Raw genomic sequence first — 23972 nt, 5'->3', positions numbered from 1 at the left:
AAAACGTTCAAAAGAAGCGGGCCTAATACTGACCCCTGTGGTACCCCACTGCTAACTGCGACCCAGTCCGAGTGTGCTCCATTAATTACCACCCTTTGTTTCCTATCCCTGAGCCAGCTCTTAACCCACTTACACATATTTTCCCCTATTCCCATTGTTCTCATTTTATGTATCAACCTTTTGTGAAAAGTCCATATACACCACATCCACTGCGTGTCCTTGGTCCAGTCCAGAACTAACCTCTTCATAGAAGCTGATCAGATTAGTCTGACATGAACGGTCCCTAGTAAACCTGTGCTGATACTGGGTCATGAGGTTATTCCTCTTCAGATACTCCAGCATAGTATCCCTTAGAAAACCCTCCAGGATTTTACCCACAGTAGAGGTTAAGCTTACTGGCCTATAATTTCCGAGTTCAGTTTTTGTCCCCTTTTTGAATATTGGCACCACATTTGCTATACGCCAGTCCTGTGGTACAGACCCTGTTATTATGGAATCTTTAAAGATTAAAAATAATGGTCTATCAATGACTGTACTTAATTCCTGCAGTACTCGGGGGTGTATCCCATCTGGGCCCGGAGATTTGTCAACTTTAGTGAATTTTAGACGCCAACGTACTTTCTGCTGGGTTAAGCAGGTGACATTTAATGGGGAATTTTTGTTATCATTGATCATATTGTCTGCCATGGGATTTTCTTGTGTAAATACTGTTGAAAAAAGTCATTTAGCATATTGGCTTTTTCCTCATCCTCATCCACCATTTGACCCAGACTATTTTAAGGGGAGCAACACTATCATTTTTTAGTTTCTTACTATTTATGTAGTTAAAGAATATTTTGGGATTATTTTTACTTTCTCTGGCAATGAGTCTCTCTGTCTCAATCTTTGCTGCCTTGATTTGCTTTTTACAGAATTTATTTAATTTTCTGCATTTATTTAATGCCTCATCACGAGATATTAGAAAAAACTTTTTGACAGTTGGGGTGATCAATGAGTGGAACAGGCTGCCACGAGAGGTGGTGAGTTCTCCTTCAATGGAAGTCTTCAAACAGAGGCTGGATAGACATCTGTCTGGGATGGTTTAGTAAATCCTGCATTGAGCAGGGGGATGGACCAGATAACCCATGAGGTCCCTTCCAACTCTACATTCTATGATTCTATGATCATCAGTCTATGCTGGTTGTGTTAGCAATTATTTCTTCAAGCAGTGAACAAGTAGAACAAGTGTAAAGAATGCAGGGAAAAGTTACTGAAAATATAATTGTTAGGCTACGTTCACATGCAGAGTTTTTTCTGCATTTTATTTTGTAGCCAAATCCTGTTCTATTGGCAGTAAATATGCTGTGTAGAAAGTGCCCATTTTGTGGTGTTTTTGTAGTGTTTTTCACATCATTTTTGTCACATTGCTTTGCAGCATTTTTGGGTGTGGATTACATGTGTGATTTATTTACAGCACATATAATAAAGTTAATTTAATACACCAAAACCACTGCAAGAACACTGCAAAAATATTTGTTGAATTTGTTACATCTTCTTCTCGCTTTCTCATTGCTTTCTATGGGTGAAAAAACAGTGCAATAATGTTGAAAGAATTGACATGCTGTAAATTCCACAAACACTACAGTTCTCAAATTCAATCGGGAAAAAAAACAAGGGTGTGTATAAGATTTCTGAAATCTCATACCTCTTGCTAGTACTTTAAAAAGCTTTTAATTTGCATAAAAAATGCTACAAAAAGGCTACATGTGAACATAGCCTTTTATTGACAACTGCGACTCAACAAAAATGGAAGCTTCTTTTAAGTGGGGATTGTAAGGGTATGTTTCCACGTTCAGGAAACGCTGCTTGTTTGACGCTGCGCAGCGCTGCAGCGTCAAACAAGCAGCGTCCAGATGTTCCAGCATAGTGGAGGGGATTTGATGAAATCCTGTCTCCACTATGCGTGGAAACCCGCATGCGGCGGCCCTGCGACTACGGACATGCTGCGCGTCTTTTCAGATCGCAGCATGCCCGTACACCTTGCGGGGACGCAGCGTCCCCGCAAGGCATATCACAGGGCGCTATGGGAGAGAGCGATGATCCCGGATGTGAAGAGTTAACACATCCGGCATGATCGCGTCCCATTAAGGGGGCGGGGCTTAGCGCCGAGCGGCTTCGCCGCTGCGGCGATACCGCCGCCCATCCGTACCGTGGAGACATACCCTTAGGGTATGTGCACACATTGCGGATTTGCCTGTAGAATTTTCTGTGCAGATTCTGCATCTCTTGGCAGAAAACGCAGGTAAAAATCCGTGCGTTTTTGGTGCAGATTTTCATGCGTTTTTTTCATGCAGAATGGTATGCGTTTTTGAAAGCTAAATAAAGATCTATTATTGAACAAAAAAAAAGAATTGTGATGTCAATTTTTGTCCAACCGCTTCATTTACATACTCCATTGAAGAATGTTTACACCCACAGAGATAGATAGATAGATAGATAGATAGATAGATAGATAGATAGATAGATAGATAGATAGATAGATAGATAGATAGATAGATAGCTTGAGAAAAGATATCACATCCAAAACGTTGCAACGCCATTTGGACAATAAAGTCCACTTTTTTTCATACTTCTTTTGTGCTGTTTTCCTTTTTTTTACTCTATAGAAAGATAGATAGATAGAAAGATAGATGGATCTATAGATAAATAACAGATAGATTGATATATAGATCTATAGATAGATCTATCTATTATCTATCTATAGATCTATCTATCTTTCTATCTATAGATATAACTATCCATCTATCTATAGCTCTATCTATCTATAGATATATCTATTTATAGATAGATAGATCTATAGATAGATAGATAATACCAAACCCGATGTTTAGTAATAAACATAATAAAATGGTACATAAAGAGTTAAATAAAGACAAACACAAAATCTGCGTTGGCTGGGGTCACACTCGCGAGAAACTCGCATGAGTATCGCACCTCATACCCGGCACTGCCGCCAGCACTCGGGACCAGAGCGTGCGGCTGCATAGAAATACATGCAGCTGCACACTCCGGTCCCAAGTGCCGGTGGCAGTAGCTGGTATTGAGGTGCGAGCAGGGGCGTAACTACCGCGGTCGCAGCGGTCGCCATTGCGACCGGGCCCCGCAGGTCAGGGGCCCCGGGCCGGCAGGTCTGAGCAGGGCCAGGCTGGCCATCGGGCACTTCTGGCAAATGCCAGAAGAGCCGATGCCAGTAGTGGGCCGCTGCACTGTTCCTCCCCCGGAACCCCCCCCAGTGCCGCCGCCGCCGCCGCATTTAACTATACCGGCGTCTATGACACCGGTATAGTTCAATGCAATGATGGGAGGAGAGAGCGTCACCTGACGCTTCCTCTCCCATCATTCCCCGCTCTGCCTCTGACAGTACACTGCGGGTGCGCGATGACGTCATATCATCGCGCACCTGCAGTGTCCTGGGCAGACTTCAGCCGCCAGGAGCAGCGCGGGCAAAAGGAAAGGTGAGGAGAGTTTTTTTTTTTTTTTTCTTTTTAACCGGACTGTGGGGCCATTATCGGGGGGGGGGGGGGATGAGATGAGATGTGGGCTGTGCTCTATATATCCCTGTGCGGGCTCTGCTGTATATATCCCTGTGCGGGCTCTGCTGTATATACCACTGTGCGGGCTCTGCTGTATATACCACTGTGCGGGCTCTGCTGTATATACCACTGTGCGGGCTCTGCTGTATATAACACTGTGCGGGCTGTGCTCTATATACCACTGTGCGGGCTGAGCTGTATATACCACTGTGCGGGCTGTGCTGTATATACCACTGTGCGGGCTCTGCTGTATATAACACTGTGCGGGCTGTGCTGTATATACCACTGTGCGGGCTCTGCTGTATATAACACTGTGCGGGCTGTGCTCTATATACCACTGTGCGGGCTCTGCTGTATATAACACTGTGCGGGCTGTGCTGTATATACCACTGTGCGGGCTGTGCTCTATATACCACTGTGCAGGCTCTGCTGTATATAACACTGTGCGGGCTGTGCTCTATATACCACTGTGCGGGCTGTGCTCTATATACCACTGTGCGGGCTGTGCTCTATATACCACTGTGCGGGCTGTGCTCTATATACCACTGCGGGCTGTGCTCTATATACCACTGTGCGGTCTGTGCTGTATATACCACTGTGCGGGCTCTGCTGTATATACCACTGTGCGGGCTGTGCTGTATATACCACTGTGCGGGCTGTGCTGTATATACCACTGTGCGGGCTGTGCTGTATATACCACTGTGCGGGCTCTGCTGGATATACCACTGTGCGGGCTGTGCTCTATATATCCCTGTGCGGGCTCTGCTGTATATACCACTGTGCGGGCTGTGCTCTATATACCACTGTGCAGGCTCTGCTGTATATATCCCTGTGCGGGCTCTGCTGTATATACCACTGTGCGGGCTGTGCTCTATATACCACTGTGCGGGCTGTGCTCTATATACCACTGCGGGCTGTGCTCTATATACCACTGTGCGGTCTGTGCTGTATATACCACTGTGCGGGCTCTGCTGTATATACCACTGTGCGGGCTGTGCTGTATATACCACTGTGCGGGCTGTGCTGTATATACCACTGTGCGGGCTGTGCTGTATATACCACTGTGCGGGCTCTGCTGGATATACCACTGTGCGGGCTGTGCTCTATATATCCCTGTGCGGGCTCTGCTGTATATACCACTGTGCGGGCTGTGCTCTATATACCACTGTGCAGGCTCTGCTGTATATATCCCTGTGCGGGCTCTGCTGTATATACCACTGTGCGGGCTGTGCTCTATATACCACTGTGCAGGCTGTGCTCTATATACCACTGTGCGGGCTGTGCTCTATATACCACTGCGGGCTGTGCTCTATATACCACTGTGCGGGCTGTGCTGTATATACCACTGTGCGGGCTCTGCTGTATATACCACTGTGCGGGCTGTGCTGTATATACCACTGTGCGGGCTGTGCTGGATATACCACTGTGCGGGCTGTGCTGGATATACCACTGTGCGGTCTGTGCTGGATATACCACTGTGCGGTCTGTGCTGGATATACCACTGTGCGGGCTGTGCTGGATATACCACTGTGCGGGCTGTGCTGGATATACCACTGTGTGGGCTGTGCTGGCACCCAACACCATGTTGCAGTGCAGGAGATTCCTGCAACAGTCCGAGGCGTATCTAGGGGAAGCGGGGCGGGGGAAGGTGGGGGGGTTGTGGGGGCGGGGGAAGGTGGGGGGGGGTAGGGGGGGGGGGGTAGGGGGGGGCCCCATTTGGAAGTTCGCACCGGGGCCCATAACTTTGTAGTTACGCCACTGGGTGCGAGACTCATGCGAGTTTCTCGCAAGTGAGATCCCCGGTCTTAAATGCAATATCTGTTTCATTTTTAAAAAAATGGAAAAAAAAATTGCGTGGGCTCCAGCGCAATTTTCAAGTCCAGAGTGGGAAAGCCAGTGACCGGGGGCTGATGTTTATAGCCTAGGAAGGGGTTAATACCCATGGATCTTCCCAGGCTATGAATATCAGCCTGCAGCTGTCTGCATAGCCTTTACTGGCTATTAAAATAGGGGGGGGGCCCAAAAAAAATGATGTGGGTCCCCCTATAATTAATAGCCAGAAAGGCTATGCAGACAGCTGCGGACTGATATTCACAGCCTATGAAGGGGCTATGGATATTGACTCCCCCGGCTACAAACACTAGCACACAGCCGCCCCAGAAATGGTGCATCTCTAAGATGCGCCAATTCTGGCACTTAGCCTCTCTCTTCCCACTGCCCTGTAGCAGTGGCATATGAGGTAATAAGGGGTTAATGTCACTTTTGTATTGTAAGGTGACATCAAGCCCGGTTAGCAATGAAGACACCTATCCATTACTAATCCTATAGTAGTGAAAGAGTTAAAAAAAGACACAGCTATTAAAAAGTGTTTTAATATTTTTAATTTCACCATACTTACAACCACACCTAATTCCCCGAAGCCTTCGATCTCCTGCAAAAAATAAAAAAATAATAAACCAACCGTAAGCTCCCTGTCCGATGCAGTCTAATTAATAACCAGTGTCCCACGACGATTTCCCCTATAGAACAGTGACATCAGAAGATGTCACTGCTCCATAGGGCCTCCAGTGACACACTGACATGAGACAATGGCTCCTGCAGTGCATCATTGAAGAGGTTACCTGAGTTCATTCTCTCGCTTTACGGCAATGTTGCGTGGGAATTTTCTCACACAGCGTTGCTGATGAGAGAATTAAGTGACCTCTCTCCTGGCAACGGCAGACAGATTTACATCATGGAGGATTACCCCCGCTGTCAGTTCATTGCGGCACCCCTGTAGAGCGCTGACATCGCCCGATGTCACTGTTCTACATGGGAGATCGTCGTGGGACACTCGTTATTAACTGGACTACGGTGGAAAGGTAAGTATAAGTTGGTTTATTATGTTATTTTTATTACAGTTCATCGAGGGCTTCAGGGACTAGGTGTTTGGTAAGTATGTACTGTATGTTATGTGTTGTATGTTATGTGTATGCACTGTATGTTATATGCTGTATGTTCTGTGTGTTATATGTTGTATGTTCTGTATGTTTTGTTTTTTTACTACTGAACACAGCCATTGTCTGATGGGACTACTTTCCGATCTTCGGCAATGCTGTCATTGTGAGCATTCATTGCCAGATGGAAGCAGGAGTCCCATCAGACAATGGATGCCTACACAGACACGCACACACACAGGGACACACGCACACACACATACACGCAGACCACCGCGCACACTATATACACACACATAGTCACCGCTCACACTCCGCTCACATACTCCCTCCTCCTGATCTGCAGCGTTTCATCTGCAGCAAAACCGCAGATCTTTTTTACATCTGCGGGTTTGCTGCAGATGTGCCTGACTCAATGGAAGTCAGCGCGTTTTTTTCCGCAGCATGTGCACAACAAATGTCAATTTCACATTGACTAACATTGGCTGTGCACTACACTGCGGATTTGATGCGATTCTGCACGTCCAAAATGCAGAAACGCATCAAAATCCGTAAAGTGTGCACATAACCTGAGTCTATGTGCCCACGTTGCAGATTCGTGTGCGGATTTTTCCCACACAGATTTTGAAAAATCTCGCAGATATACCACAGATTTCCAGCATTTTTTGTGCGGATTTCACCTATGTTTTAACCCCTGCGGATTCCTATTGAGGAGCTGGAATCCGCCCAAAGAATTGACATGCTGCGGAAAATAAACCACAGCATTTACATGCGGTATTTTTTGCAGCATGTGCACTGCGGATTTTGTTTTCCATAGGTTTACATGGTACTGTACAACGTATGGAAAACTGCTGCGAATCCGCAGCGTCCAATCCGCTGAGGATTCGCAGACAAATCCGCAACGTGTGCACATACCCTAACTCTTCTCAATTGAAGGCTATGATTGTTCATAGTAATATATATTTGGCTAAAAAAACTTACAGTACTTGGCCCAGCATAATTCAATAGGTCTGTTTAAATGACCAATTTTTCACTTGAATCAAATGTTTGTTTATAAAAAAAAAAAGCACAGCATTTACTAGTCCTTTTCACATTTCAGATGAGACTTGCCTATTCAAATCTATGGATGGCATAAAAACAAACAGATTCCTTAAAGATCACCCATATAGTATCTGAATTTTACTTACACATTGCAATTCTTTAACATAGGAAACTGTATTTAGTCTTGTCAATTTTAATAACTGCTGATGTATAAACACAGGTGCCATATGGATACCATAACGATTGCAAACGGTTGACAATATAGATTTTTTTGTGGATGAAAATTGTTTTTTTTTATTTTGCTCATGTAAACTTAGCATATTGTGCTACTGTTACAAAATGCCCAATTAAACTGATGCTGAATCTCATAATACGCTTCTAAGCAGCGGTAGATGTAGGTTTTCCAGGAACCCAGGGCAAAAGTTCAGTTTGCCGACCTACCTATACACAGCTTAAGCAGTTTGAGCAGTTGTTATATCACCGTTAATTTACGATTTGCATACTTCCAACCACATATCTGTAAATTGAATACCTGATCTAAATGATTCTTGCTCTCACTGCAGGAACCAGAGAATCTTAAGAGCGTGCAGTGCGCACTCTGAGAGGATTAAGAAGTCTGCAGTCACATAGAGTGACTGCAGACTTTGATCACAAACCTGGACATCCACTTTAATGCTCATAACATAAATACAAATGTTGTAACTCTTAACTTGTCAAATAGCACAATACTTTATTAACTTGGCCATGTATCATGTAATCTTACAATTTATGGATTGTTACATGTGTATAGAACCAAAACTTATAACAGCACAGGAAAACAGCACCAGAACCACCATAAGTGCACAAATACATAGCCAAGACCACCAGCAGTACAAAAATACAGAACCAGAGCCACCAACTGTACAGGAATTAATCACAAGAACCACCATCAGTACAGAAATACATCACCAAAGCCACCATCAGTATAGGAATACAGCATCACAACCCCCATCAGTACAGGAATATACTGTATCACCAGAGCTACATCAGTGTATGAATACAGCAGAACCACCATTAGTACAGAAATATATCACCAGAATCACTATCAGTACATGAATACATCATCAATACACCACCAATACATCACCAGAACTACCATCAGTACAAGAATGCAGCACCAGAACCACCATCAGTACATGAATACATTACCTAGCTTTGTTCAGTGATCAATTATAATTTCAGCTCAGCCTCATAAACAACTGTATTGTATTGCAATGCGCCTGAATAGACATTTCTGCCATACACTATTCCCATAAATAATAGCCACTTGCTGTGCTCCCTGCATAAAATATGACCCCCTCTTATGGTCCACACTTTTCTTTCCATACTGGGTCCCTTCTTCACACTGTCCCCTCACACATTGTCCACCTATGCGTCCACCTATCTATACTGCCCCCCAAAGTGCCCATTCTCTCTACTGTCCATACTGTCTCCTCACATTTTCCCCTGTCCCCATACAGTCTTTGTACACATTCCCCTCTGCTCCAGCTACAGTTTCTTCACACATTCTCCCCTCCCACCATACAGTCTCCTCATGCATTTTACCCTCTTCATACTACCTTCTCAAACTCCTCCCCTATGTACTTTCCCTCTCAAGATTCCCCATTAAAACTTTTTTTTCTTCACCTCCATTGGAGTGCTTACCATACCAACTTTTGTCAGCTATGCGGCAAAGGATATTGACTGTCTCCTTACACATTTACCCACTCTCATCACACATTTACCTACTACTCCCCATACTGTTGTCTCCTCACATGTTTACCCATTCCCTCCACATTGTCATCTCCTTACACATTTACTCATCCCCCATGCCGTCATCTCCCCTCACATTTACACATTCTCCTGATACTGTTGTCTCCTAACATTTACCCACTTCCACCCATACTGTTGTCTCCTCTCACATTTACCCACTCCCCCACATATTGTCATTTCCTGACAGATTAACCCACTCCCTTCCATACTGTTGTCTACTCACACATATACCCACTAGTGTTGTCTCCTCACACATCTACCCCCTCTCCTACTTATACTGTTGTCTCCTCACATTCCCTCCAATAGAACTCCTGTCTTTTGCTCCATTTGAATTCTTTCCTTGCAGTTGTCTGCCTGTTACACAGCAGAGCTGCGACGTCAGCAGCTTGATCAGTTGGCATGATCATGCTGCTGATATCTCCCCAACCTTGAAGTGCCGGAGGTCTGGGCCTCGATTATACTTGTGCTTTAAAGGTATGTGCACACGATGCGGAAAACACTGCGGATCCGCAGCAGTTTCCCATGAGTTTACATTCCAATGTAAACCTATGGGAAACAAAAAACGCTGTGCACATGCTGCTGAAAAAAACGCGCGGAAATGCAGCGGTTTACATTGCGCAGCATGTCACTTCTTTCTGCGGATTCCGCAGCGGTTTTACAGCTGCTCCTATAGAAAACCGCAGTTGTAAAACCGCAGTGAAATCCGCAGAAAAATGGCGGTAAATCCGCGATAAATCTGCAGCAAAAACGCAGTGTTTTTGCCCTGCAGATTATCAAATCCACTGCGGAAAAATTTGCAGTGGACCATAATTATATGTGTGCACATACCCTAATAAGCGAGTATAATTGAAAGCTGGGAGATGGTGTGTTACATTTTTTCTAAGCTGGCTGTCAGCTTAATAGCCGGCTCAGAAAATGTCTGACTCCCACTTGACTCCCAGAGAAAGACACCTTGGACGGCAAATGTCTGGCATACCCCGCCCCATGCCTCAGATACGCCCCTGGTTCTAAAAAGGGTAATAAGGGCTTGAAACCTATTTTTTAGACAAGGTCACTGACAGATTCACTGTTAAATGGCAAATGTCTTTCAACATACATTGCATAAATCAATAATACAGGGGAATATATAATAATCTCATCATTCAAAATTATGTAAAGTCACCCCTATAAACAATAAGATGGTCCCAATTTCAGGTAGAAACTGGTAAAAATGATTTCTATCATCTCATATAAACGTTAAGTACATTAACCAGTGTAACCCATCTGTTCCAGATATTAGAGCGACTTGCTTTACTAAAAAATGGAAAAGAAAAAACATATATAGTATAAGAGTCATCCATATAGTTACAAATGTGTGTCTTGTAGATAAATTATCACATTGGAAAGAAATATGAAGCAGAAGTGACATCTACTGGGCACAAACCATTTTGATGGATTTCCAATATGTGTTTTACTCAGCAGGCTGAAAACAATCATTGCTATGTCCAACTCATCAAATTGAATTTTATTGCTATTCTGATCCAGAAAAAAACATAACAAATAAAATTCTCTATTGGATTCTATAAGCACACAGTATATTTAAAATAGAAAACAACTTATTACTAATTATGGAGCATTTCTATTATGTGCAGAAAATATACTATTTATTATACTTACAAAGTATCTTTAAAATGTACACATCACATAAAAAAACATAGATTCTTCTTCTACACAGAACTCAAGTTTCACCACCCTACTCGCTATCTTTTCGAGGTACATACGACAGTTGCCATTATATACATTGATTCTAGAATGAAATGAGACACCAAGGCTCCTTTAGAACCTTTCTACGAACAGCGCCCCACCTGTCCAGGAGGTAAAATCAGGACGACTGTACTGTAGTTGGATTCCGACTGGTAAACAAGTGAAACCAGGAGAATATTCTAAATATGACAGGATTCTGTCTTACAAACCTTGCGCCACATTTATTATGTGTTAGACCAGTGTTCCCCCACTCCGGTCCTCAAGAGCCACCAACAGGTCATGTTTTCAGGATTTCCTTAGTATTGCACAGGTGATAATTGCATCACCTGGACAGGCAACAATTCAATCACCTGTGCAATACTAAGGAAATCCTGAAAACATGACCTGTTGGTGGCTCTTGAGGACCGGAGTTGGGGAACACTGTGTTAGACAGTGTGTTGCTCAACAGTGAGTGGGACATGACTTTGTGAAAAAGGGCAAGACTTTCCACATTATGTGAGGCTGTAGGTGCAGCGCTCCAGAGTCCTGGTCGTTGCAGTACTGGTGCTCCGCCGCTAAGGGGGGCTATGGTACGTCTGATGGCACTGAAGGAGTTCATCTGACCAGGTATCACAGACACCAATACACTTCACAGTCTGGCCTCCAGGGGGAGATAAGGGTACTATGTATTAGGCCACTCCTCACAATCTGGTAAAACTGGGGGTTAGGCAGAAAGTTAGACAGAAAGCTGACTGGGTTGGAACCAGGCAACACCTTGTGGCAGAGGGTGTTGTAGGGGAAGATTCAGAGGGGTCCCTGTCAGGGGTGGGATCCTGACAGAGGCCTAGCAACCAGAGAGAACGTTACGGGACCGCGCCTGCACGATATAGCGGCGGTACCCCAAGAAAGGACAAGAAGCGAGGTATATTGTGCTGAGTGAGAAATGAGATCAACGCAACAAGGAGAATACCAGTAGGAGTTGTGCTGTAAGACGAGGCAACATCCTACTGAGGCGCGTAACCGGTGGCCGGAACGCCGAGGAAGTATAGAGCTCCAGGCCAAGCTTCAAACCTACGGCAGGACAGTCAGTTATAGGCGGGCTGTCTCACCCAACTGACCTAGGAAGACACAGGGGGGGTAACAACAGGAGTGGGGCGACGCTAGAGTCCCGGAAGAGCTCCGAGCCTCCCCGTCATACGGGTGCATCCTAACCATAAGATCTGGGGGACGTGGAAGAACATCAGAATCGAGTTGTGAGGGAACACGAGAAACAGACACAACAGTTGTGGGGACTACCCCGTGAGCACAGCAGGGGAGGACCACAACACACAAGTGCTAGAAGGTAGGCACAGATTTCCACCTGCAAAAGGGAGCTCCGGATGTGCCATCGGACCGGCCAGGCTTGCGCAGCCCGGTTAACCGTATTCTGGATTGAGGATCCTGAAGCCTTCAGTAAAGAGGTAAAGAGACTGCAACCTAGTGTCCTCGTTATTTACTGCAACCTGCATCGCACCACCACAACATCATCACCATCATGCACACCTATTATTGGGCGCCCCTCAGCAGGGTCACGGACCGGGTCTAGCCACCGTGACAACCCCAGAGCAGAGACTCAGAGGCCCGGTACCGGGTACCCCTCGGCCCTGCGGCAGTGGGGGCGCTGCAAACTTGGCGTCACGAACAGGATCTACTTAAGCCTGAAGAATTAGGTCATGTGTGCCTTGGAACTGTGATTTACTGTGCTTGGACTGAGTTTTATTGCAAGGACTGTGTATTGCCATTTACCGCCAAAATCTGCCATTACAACGCCCAGAAGAGAGCGCAGGAGAAGAAGACGGGCGTGGAGTAGGCATGGACCAGCTGAAGAGCGCGAAAGACAATGGCCACCCAGTCTAAATATTTCTGCACCGTGAGGACGTGTCCGTCAGCAGCCGAGATCCGCCTTCTGATTCTCAATGGTGGGCGGAGACAGAGAAAATGGAACCGCCCACGAAGGAGAGAGCGGGAAAAGGATCAGGAAGCGACCCACGTGGAGGACGCCATGGCCAGCAGCTCGGGACCCGAATGTGGGGTTGAAGCAGAAGTCTCCCCCAACTACCCGGATGAGCACCGCAGCCAATTCTCCACGGACAGCGCTGATCTCTTGCAGGTTGAGATGGGGGCCTTGATCCACCAGCTCCTTCGGCTGAACGTGAAGGCCCAGGCTCCGCACCAGGTGGCGCCGGAAGGAAGTCCTCTGGCATCGGATCCTGTACCGCTACCAGAGTTGCTGCTGAGACCCTCGCCGACACAGCCAGCGGAACCCGCCGCGGAGGAGGAGCCTGCATCGGCTGGTGAGTCCGCCGACCCCGTCCCGCTGGCAGAGGGCTTGTTAGTAGGCCCCGTTGCGGCACCCCCTCTCCCTGGGACCCATAGACTCCAGCGCCTGTTACCATGGGAGGAGACAACGGGCATGGAACACTTCCTGAAAGCCCCGATTCCACCAACTACCCTGCTGTGTGAGGCCCATGCGGAGCGCACGGTATGCCGCTGGGTGAACCCAGGATCCGACCTCATGGGGTTCCCCGGGGTGAAGACACGGGAAGGGCAGATGGTGCAGGCCCTGAGCTGGGAGGAATACCAGACCCAGCTGGAACAGCAGTGGGAGGAGAAGGAAAAGGCGCACCAGGCCGGGCTGGAGACCCACCATCAAAAAGACCTGGCGATCAAGGACCGGGCCCGCAAGGACCCCACCGCTCACCAGGCCCCGCGCAAGCAGGGCACCATTGTCGCCTTCAAGCTCCGCGGAGGCTGGGGCTTTATAAAAGAGCTGGGCCTATACGCTGAAGTCTTTGTCAACCGGCGGGATGTGGAGTCGCATCTCAGAGAGGGCCACCCAGACCGGGATCTCTACCCGGGGGATGAAGTCACTTACACCCGGCATTTTGGGGAAAAAGGGTGGTTCGCCCTGAATGTCCACAAGAAGCGCAGCCCCGTGACACCCTCGACTAAGGTGTCGGAGAAGCTGTCCCCCATAGCCAAGGTGCTCCCTTGTGATCAGCCCACGGTCATCATTAAGACCACCGTGGCCACTCCAACGTGCACTATGGTCAAGACCACGACCTGCAGCATCGTCACCTCAACCACCCTCGTGGCCAAGGAGGCGCCTCCTCAGGTGGGCAGTGTCCCTGCTGCTCCAGAACTGAAGACAATGGGTACGCAGACCCCCAGATGGGACAACACTCCCCCTTACGCAGTACCAGGCGGCACGCAATATCCTAGGGGGTTGCCTCCACCGGTGCTGCCTCCTGAGTGGTTCAAGTAAACATCCTAACACTCTGCAAATGTAAATAAATGACTGTTTGTCCTTCTGATGTTTTGCTGCTACAACCCGATCAGGGTTAACTCTTAAAGGGATCCCTTTGTTTACCCGGGATCCCTTCTTTTGCTTTTTGTTTTTGTTTCCTGTTTATTCATCATTGAAAGAACTGCTGAATCATGAACAATGCATGATTACAAACTTTTTGTACATAGTTTGCACCTTCTTAAAGGTGCTCTCTACTGGTTTTACACAAGGAAAGGACTCTTTGCGAAGACACTGGTCTTGGAACCAGCACCGGAGTCCTTGCTGCGAACAGACTTGTAGCTTGAGAAGTTGCACTACCTCATAGGGGACTTGGTCCCCTCTTAAAGGGAATGTTCACATATTGCACTTATGAACAGTGTTGCCTTAAGATGGTTAAATGGAAATAATGTCTTGAAAGAAGAAGTTAAATGTAGCTAACTAGTTGATTGTGAGAAATGTTTAATGATGTTGATAAAAGAATGAGGACAGAAAGTGAACCCGTACGGGGTTAGTTAGTGAGTCCTCCTAGGAGCCATACAGAGATGGCTCAGTAATCCTGAACTGAAAGATGGATGATAAGTTCTATACTGTGTATAGTAGTGGAAAGGCAGTAGGCCCGGGCAGAAAGGGGCGGTCCTGTAACAGAAAGGAGAGGCAGTAGGCCTGGAGCAGATAGGACAGGCGGTCCTGCAGATGTAAAGAAGGAGAATGCAGAAAAGTTGATTAGCCTTATAATGTTTTATAAGAAGGTCTTTAGTGGATTCAGCGAGTACGTCCTTAAAGGCAATGTTAAATTATTGTTCAAAAATTTTGCACTTAGTAGAATACCCGGTTGGGTAAGAAAAGTTATTTATAGTATGTTATTTAAAGTATTTAACCATGTTTGTAACGTTCAAGTGTCCTCACCTCCCATAAAGGGAAGCTCTGTTAAAAAGTTTACTTGTACTTGCATTTTCAAAATTGTATGTCTTTTTGCTGACATGTATTGTTGTTTTCTTCCCAGTCCAGGAGTACTGGATTTAACCGGGGGGGAGTGCAGCGCCCCAGAGTCCTGGTCGTTGCAGTACTGGTGCTCCGCCGCTAAGGGGGGCTATGGTACGTCTGATGGCACTGAAGGAGTTCATCTGACCAGGTATCACAGACACCAATACACTTCACAGTCTGGCCTCCAGGGGGAGATAAGGGTACTATGTATTAGGCCACTCCTCACAATCTGGTAAAACTGGGGGTTAGGCAGAAAGTTAGACAGAAAGCTGACTGGGTTGGAACCAGGCAACACCTTGTGGCAGAGGGTGTTGTAGGGGAAGATTCAGAGGGGTCCCTGTCAGGGGTGGGATCCTGACAGAGGCCTAGCAACCAGAGAGAACGTTACGGGACCGCGCCTGCACGATATAGCGGCGGTACCCCAAGAAAGGACAAGAAGCAAGGTATATTGTGCTGAGTGAGAAACGAGATCAACGCAACAAGGAGAATACCAGTAGGAGTCGTTCTGTAAGACGAGGCAACATCCTACTGAGGCGCGTAACCGGTGGCCGGAACGCCGAGGAAGTATAGAGCTCCAGGCCAAACTTCAAACCTACGGCAGGACAGTCAGTTATAGGCGGCCTGTCTCACCCAATTGACCTAGGAAGACACAGGGGGGGTAACAACAGGAGTGGGGCGACGCTAGAGTCCCGGAAGAGTTCTGAGCCTCCCCGTCATACGGGTGCGTCCTAACCATAAGATCTGGGGGACGTTGAAGAACATCAGAATCGAGTTGTGAGGGAACACGAGAAACAGACACAACAGTTGTGGGGACTACCCCGTGAGCACAGCAGGGGAGGACCACAACACACAAGCGCTAGAAGGTAGGCACAGATTTCCACCTGCAAAAGGGAGCTCCGGATGTGCCATCGAACCGGCCAGGCTTGCGCAGCCCGGTTAACCGTATTCCGGATTGAGGATCCTGAAGCCTTCAGTAAAGAGGTAAAGAGACTGCAACCTAGTGTCCTCGTTATTTACTGCAACCTGCATCGCACCACCACAACATCATCACCATCACGCACACCTATTATTGGGCGCCCCTCAGCAGGGTCACGGACCGGGTCTAGCCACCGTGACAACCCCAGAGCAGAGACTCAGAGGCCCGGTACCGGGTACCCCTCGGCCCTGCGGCAGTGGGGGTGCTGCATAGGCAAAAGGAGCACAAAATTTTATCACAAATTTTTGGCACAAAGTAACCCAAATAATAGGACTTGTAAATGTAGAATGGACTAAAGATGCACAAATTTATCAAACAGTATGAACCATTGTGATAAATTTGGTTCATTTTCGGACTGTGAAGTCTACGTTCACATTGTCTAAATCTAAGACCATTTTAGTAACACTACCATATTATGTCCTAGGAATGTGCTGTTGCTCTGATTAACACACACCTTTAGAGACATTTCTTCACTTTGCAGTTCAATAGTGTGGCTTTATTGGGGAGGGGACTCTCTAGAGATGGCCATATACCCTAAATGAAGGGTGCCAGGAAAAGAATCAATAAACCACAGGCCTCAGGACTCATTCAGATGTCAGTGACTTTCTTATTTGAGTTTCAGCAGAGTTTAGTCACTATGTTAGTTTTTACTATCAGAGTTTGATCAGAGTTTTTTTTTCAGATGTAAAAATAAAAATGCTCAATGTTTCTCAAGCTTCTCATATCAAACAGTCCGTGAAAAACAGACAACACACAGATGGCATACGAATGCTGTCTGATTTCTTCATGGACCTATAGACTTGAATATGCAAATTTGAACTTGTATGTAAAAAAACTGACATCTGAATGAGCCCTTAAAGGGAGTCCATCACTTCCAAAACTCAATTTAAAATGTAAACTTCTTTTACATTGAGATATTTGCAGACAGCTATTAAGTCTTCTTTTTTGTAAGCTAAACATTCCCAAATCCTGTAAACGTTCCTCATAAGACATGGTTTGCAGACCGGGTAATGTATAGAAAACCGCAACTGACAGCACATCAGATGATCAGGATGCACGCTCAAAGATCCATTGACCCAATTGGATAAGTGCTCACAAGTAAAACAAAGCAAGCAGCATCCAGTCCAGGTGAAAAAAGTATAGCTTCTTTATTTTGCCATCAAAATCATACAACGTTTCGACCAAACATGGTCTTTGTCAAGTATATGCTTGACAAAGACCATGTTTGGTCGAAACCTTGTATGATTTTGATGGCAAAATAAAGAAGCTATACATTTTTTCACCTGGACTGGATGCTGCTCGCTTTTCTTTACATTTGATGGTTTGCAGACCAGTCACAATTCTGGTCGCTCTTCTCTGAACTTGCTCCAGTTTGTTGATGTCTTTTTTAAAATGTGGTGCCCAAAACTGGACACAGTATTCCAGATAAGGACTGACCAAAGAGGAGTAGAGAGGGATAATGACTTCATGTGATCTAGACTGTATGCTTATGTTAATACATCCCAGAATTGTAGTTACCTTTTTTGCTGCTGCATCACACTGTTGACTCATGTTCAGTCTGTGATCTATTATTATACCCCAGTCTTTTTCACATGTGTTGTTGCTTAGCCCTATTCCTCCCATTCTGTATATGATTTTTTCATTTTTATTGCCCAGATGTAGCACTTTGCATTTTTCCCTGTTAAAAACCATTTTGTTAGTTGCTGCCCACTGCTCCAGTTTATTTATATCTTTTTGAATCCTCTCTCTCTTCTGTAGTATTTGCTATCCCTCCTAGCTTTGTGTCATCAGCAAATTTAATCAGTAATGTAAGATGGTGTAAGATGTTAAAAGAAGACAAACATTTTAGAGACATATATAAGGTAGAAAATATAACAAGGAATAATTTAAAGCATCCAACTACTTACCACTTATTTTACATTGCATTTATATATGTAAAACACATTAATTTCCCATTTGTTTCTTGCATATATAATATCATTCAAATATATAAAATTAAGTATTAAATGTAAAAAAAGAGGTGGACAGGCACATCCACAAATAAAAATATCTTGAAGCTTTATTGTAAATACATATCTTTAAAAATCCATATAACGATGATGTGACACAGGAACCGCTCCGACTAGTTTCTGGCGCCTTCTGTGCCCTTAGTTATAGAGCAGCAGGTGCCAGAAACGCGTCAGAGCAGTTCCTGTACCACATCATCCTTGTATGGATTTTTAAAGATATGTATTTGGAATAAAGCTTGAAGATTTTTTTATTATTGGATGTGTCTGTCCACTTCTTTTTTGCATTGGATATTTCTGGTCGATCAGCAGCAATGGAAAGGCAGTCCAGAAAATAACGGCAAGTGTTTCCTAAAATGTGAATATGACGGAAATTTTGTCTTCCGTTTTTATAGAAAATTAAGTATTAGGTATTCTTCCTATGGCCGTGGCTTGGAGAATTGTGGAAACAGCTTTGAATCAAATAAAAATCACTCCGGCATCTTTCTATTTTCCGCATAAGCAAAAGGCAAATCTAGATGCTGATATATAGATTAATAAAAAAATATGAAAGGTCTTAAAATATAGCTGTACATGTAAAGCTGTGGCTTGTATATTCATTCAGTGCAACTATTTTCAGAATGGTTTATTTGCAATGGTAACTTTGATTCAAAGCCTTTCATTCATTTATTAATATGTTAATTAGTGTTTTTGCTTATATTACAGTTTTGGCTGGATTCATTTCTAAAGAGGAAGTTGAAGGTAATATATGAGAGCTGCAGTATTTAACCAAAGGAAGCAAAACTATGTCTGGAGAAAGTAAATAAATATGAGGATTTTTGTTTTTTATTTATGTGATATATAGTATACTGCCACCATTTGATGTTATTTGCTGGATACTACTCGCATTCGTTTGCGTGCTTTCAGTATTATTTCAGTTGACTTTTAGAAATATCTTTTTTTACACTGTTGTACAAACATTTTGGGCTTTGCTCATTGCTACGTGAATAATTTGTCGTTCCATGGCTACCAGCAGAATATGACGGACCCTACTGACTTGTAATGGAGGTCAGTTCGTTTTCACCTGGTGTTAATCATTTTGATTATACAAAAAGATGGAATATGTAACATAGGCTCATTTTAGTGATCCTAACCCAATTGTGAAGAAAGCCCCCAAAATGTGTGTTTTCTGTAGATACAGCAGGACAAGCTATATAGTTATATACTTTCTTCACTGCTTCAATGAATTTCACTTTCATTTATTTTCTCAGTTGGAGAAGAAATTGAGATGACACCAATGGTTTTTGCAAAAGGTCTAGCTGACTCAGGCTACTGGGGAGACAAGTTTTTTGGAAGGATAGTTATGGAAGATCCGCATGCTGGAAAGGGATTTCTGAGGAAGTCCTGCAGGGTGAAGGTGATTTATGGGTTGGAACCAATCTTTGAGTCAGGAAAAACCTGCATTATCAAAATCCAAAACCTTATCACTTTTGGGACCAAAAATGAAAGCACCTTAGTGGAGAAGAATTATGACATCACAATTCAGGTAAGTGTCAGAAAACGAGAGAAAAACTGTGGAGAGACAAAACTTTCTCAAAAATAGACATAAAAAGAAGACTTTTTATAAAATTACATGAAAAGAGCTTGTATTTCAAATGGTCGTCAATTGTTTGTTTTAGTAATGTTTTGCCATTTCCAATGTGCACTTGAGACTCTAAAGCCAGTCAAAGGAAAAGATTTTGAGCATCCACTTTTACCTTTAGGGCTCATTCAGACAAGTGTATAATATGGACGTGTGCTGTCTGAGATGAAATCGGACCGCCCGCTTACCAAAGTAAATCAATAGGGCTGTTATGAAGGGTTTTTCACCCAGACCGAATGTCCGCATGAAAAAAATCGCAACATGCACTTTTCTCATCCGCGCCTTGGACGAGAGTCGCTCATTCACATCTATGGCTGCGCAAAAAAAATGGATCCTTTATGGAACATCAGTATTGCATTTGATTTTTGTGGATAAATTGCCATTATTATATTAAGAAACTGTATTTGATCATTTACACTTTAAAATGTTGACTTATAAATATGGATGTTACATGGACACAAACTACAGACAAACAGATGGCACATGTTTGAATGACAAAACGGGTGAAAATAGTCCTAGATTTCGGGATGAATATCTTTTGATTTTTTATATACACTCGTCTAAATTAAAGGGAATCTGTCACCAGGGTTTTGCTACCTCATCTAAGAGCAGCATAATGTAGGAAAAGAGACTCTGATTCATGCAATGTATCACTTAGTTTACGGGGTGCAGCGGTTGTAGATGTAGAATGCAGCAGAGCTGAGAAAGCTAACCACGCCCACACCAGCAGGTTTGCAACCAGGAATTTCGGGGCCGTACTGGCAAAATTATCAAGACTCCATCCAGGCTGCACCCCAGCACCTTCCGCAGTCTCACTGTTCATTCTTGGAAAAAATCCACTTCTGCACCACATCCTCACCACACATGAAAAAATCCCATTGAACATACATAGCCAGCAACTTTTAAAGCTTTTAACCTATTAAAGATTTCTTAAGATATCCAATACTTTTTTTAGGTATATTTTTCTTTATTTGTGAATCTGTTGCAAACATTTTTTTTAAACTAATTACAACCAGATTGTTATAATATTTTTATAATCTGTATTTCTGATTGCAGATTATTGTATTCTATTTTCTGCACATTTATGGAAGCTGCTCTCTTGCCTGTTTGGAGATATGGACATTGGGCATATGCATGTATATAAATCATAAGACATTATAGGGGATTCTCTTCCTTGGGAGAGTTTTCTATACATATTCTCATGTTTATTGACATGCAGTTGTCACTGCTCAGGAAGGGGGAAGAGGTGAGCTGTGATACCACCTGCTGCGAATGGTGGACTCTGTTATCTCTCATTGTAATCCAGCTTGTTACAATAATGAGGTGACTGCTGAATAGTGATCTCTTCTGGACGTGTCAGACTATTAGAAAAACAGTTTCTGTTTATTTATTATGTTAGGATATAAGGGAAGACACAAACTATAAAGTAAATTCTTCCAAACCTCTTTGGTTCTGCTCACCGGGCCCCATACAACAGTAATGTCAGTAATGCCCTGATGTTGGCCCTGTACACCTGGCACTCTATGTACATTTTTTATTGACAGTTCGCTGCTTATCACAGGAGGGGGTGCAGTCTGATAATTTGGCACATAGTGATAAAATCTTCATTGTAAGTAAACAGCACCACACAGCCTACTAAGTGGCACATCCTTGAATTCAGTCTTTTAACCCTACCCATGCTGACCTCAGAAAACATAGCAAAACCTGCTGATAGATTCCCTTTAATAGGTAATTTGTGTATCAATTCATAGGAAACATAACCTTCTTGGATAGAAAGTTAGCTTTGAATAGGGCAGCCTTCTACTTGATCTTATTACTTTATCAGAGCCTGGGTCCTCTAGAGGTTCTCCTTGTATTTTATTAGTCCAGCCAAATATGATATTCTGATAACTGGATTTTTTAAATTAACTCAGATAAATAGTAATAATTAGAATAATCATTTCAGAGATAAAGATAGCTCCTGCTTTGTTGGTTCTACACACTGCCACTAGAATATATGTGTTCCTTTATCATAAATAGTCTTTCCTCTACACAATTGTACCATTACATTTCATGTTTATCTTCCAGGAATGTAAAATTCAGAACACAACCAGGGAATATTGCAAGATATTTGCTGCTGAATGCAGAGGGGTCCCCAACTTTGGAAAGTTTCCAGAGTAAGTATGGTATAATATAAACATGCTCATTGATCATTATTCTCCTTATTTGATATCTATTTGGTGGGAGCAGATTTGCTAATAATAAACTATTAAGCAATAAACCGTTTTAAAATTTAGACTTATTTTTATAGGGATCGTATATCACTTACCTATTTTTACCAGTTCAAAGGTGTCTCATATTACTTGGTGACAGAACCCTGTCAATAGGTCACAGGGTGCCAGGAACAAACTGCATAGGCATTTGTGCTGTTTATTACATATGCAACTCAAATTGAACAGATTTAAGCTAATTTCTATTGCTAAAAGGAATCTGTCACCAGATTTTTTGGTACCCCATTGGAGCAGCATGATGTAGGTGAATAGATCCTGACTCCAGTTATGTGTCACTTACCGTACTGGTTTGCATTTCTTCCAGGATCTTACCTCTGAACTTGATTTATCGACCTGCCAACAATGTCCCCTATGCTACCATAGAAGAGGACCTGGAAGGCAGATTTGAGAAGTACTGCATCCGAGATCTTTCAGGAAAATTACACATGAAAAACAGCACAGAAATTGAGCAGAAATGCTGCACTTTTCAGCACTGGGTGTATCAGTGGACAAATGGGAATTTCCTTGCTACCACTTTAGAAGGTGAAAAGGAAGAGCTGAGGCAAAACAAGTTTTTGGGGTTTTTTTTACATTTTTTATGAATGCATGCATTTATATGAATATTTGCTTTTCCAGGTGTGGGGTGGAAACTAACCAATATAGGAATTGCCACAAAATCCAAAGGGTGAGTAAAGAGAATGTAATAGGCTTCTCATCATATATGTTTTAAAATGATGTAAAATACATTCTTTATATAGAAAAGCATTACAATTTGAGAGTCCTCAGGGGCAAAAGATGGTAACAAAGATCTATCGAGACTCTTCAGGTCTCTCCATCAGGCTCAGTATAACACAAAATCTAAAGAGTCATATAGTTATACACAACAGGACACAGGAATAGTGAACTAAGTAAAACAAGTGGCACAAAGCAGAATTATCAATATGGCTCATACAGTACAAAAATATATTGATATATTTTTCCTGTATTTTCCTGTATTCTTTACATAAGCGTTTTGTGCCAAATGAAGAATAGCTGGTAAGTGGGTTACTTTCATATTACTTTAATGAGCTTTGATGGCACCTTCTTGTCTGTTGAACATATACATTAAATAGAGGAAGAGAAGACATCAGATGACCTCTAAGATCATTGGAGCTCCTGGGCACTGTTTTTTCATAAAAATTGATGTTGCTTAATTTTCAAGAAATCAACCAAACTACCAGCCATCCTGTACTTTTTTTAATAACAATTTTAAATAACAAAACACAATAAATGAGAATGGTGATTTGAAGGCACACAAAAACTTCATGATGATGCGGCTGCAACCTATAGTAATCAGAACAGGAAATGTCATCAGACTCAATATTGCAGCCTCAGACCTTAAAAGGAACCTTTCAGGTTCACTGACTGTTCCCAGCCACTAGTATAGAGATATAAATGCCAATTCCTGTACTCTAATAAGGTGTTTGAAGTGCTAATGTAAGGATACAATTAGTGATGAGCAAACGTGCTTGGATAACGATAACGCCTTATCAGAGCATGCTCAGGTGTTATATTTTGCTCAAGAATCAAATATCGTAGGCACTACTAAATATGTGGTGCTCAAGTAGGCGCCCAACGTTAACGATACACTTGGCACACACAAAACGTAAATGCAGTGAAGGTTTAATGAGGTAAAGTACATACAGTAGACGTTTCGGTCTGTTTAGACCTTTATCAATGTACCTCACTTAAATACTTCTGAGTATAGGG

At 43.7% G+C, this 23972-nt stretch overlaps 1 protein-coding gene across 1 annotated transcript in view; it reads left to right on the top strand.

Annotated features, from left to right (window-relative positions):
• ALPK3 (alpha kinase 3) overlaps positions 1-23972 on the top strand; it is a 213605-nt gene that overhangs the window by 184898 nt on the left and 4735 nt on the right. Inside the window, exons 10-14 of the mRNA XM_077264220.1 lie at positions 19059-19094; positions 19604-19878; positions 22042-22130; positions 22549-22766; positions 22860-22908. Coding sequence (XP_077120335.1) covers positions 19059-19094; positions 19604-19878; positions 22042-22130; positions 22549-22766; positions 22860-22908 — 667 coding nt within the window. The remainder of the gene's footprint in view (positions 1-19058; positions 19095-19603; positions 19879-22041; positions 22131-22548; positions 22767-22859; positions 22909-23972) is intronic.

This window comes from Ranitomeya variabilis, chromosome 5 (assembly GCF_051348905.1).
Source record: "Ranitomeya variabilis isolate aRanVar5 chromosome 5, aRanVar5.hap1, whole genome shotgun sequence".
Lineage (NCBI taxonomy): Eukaryota > Metazoa > Chordata > Amphibia > Anura > Dendrobatidae > Ranitomeya > Ranitomeya variabilis.
Note: the sequence above shows the minus strand (reverse complement) of the source record. Positions and strands in the feature narration are given on the sequence as shown.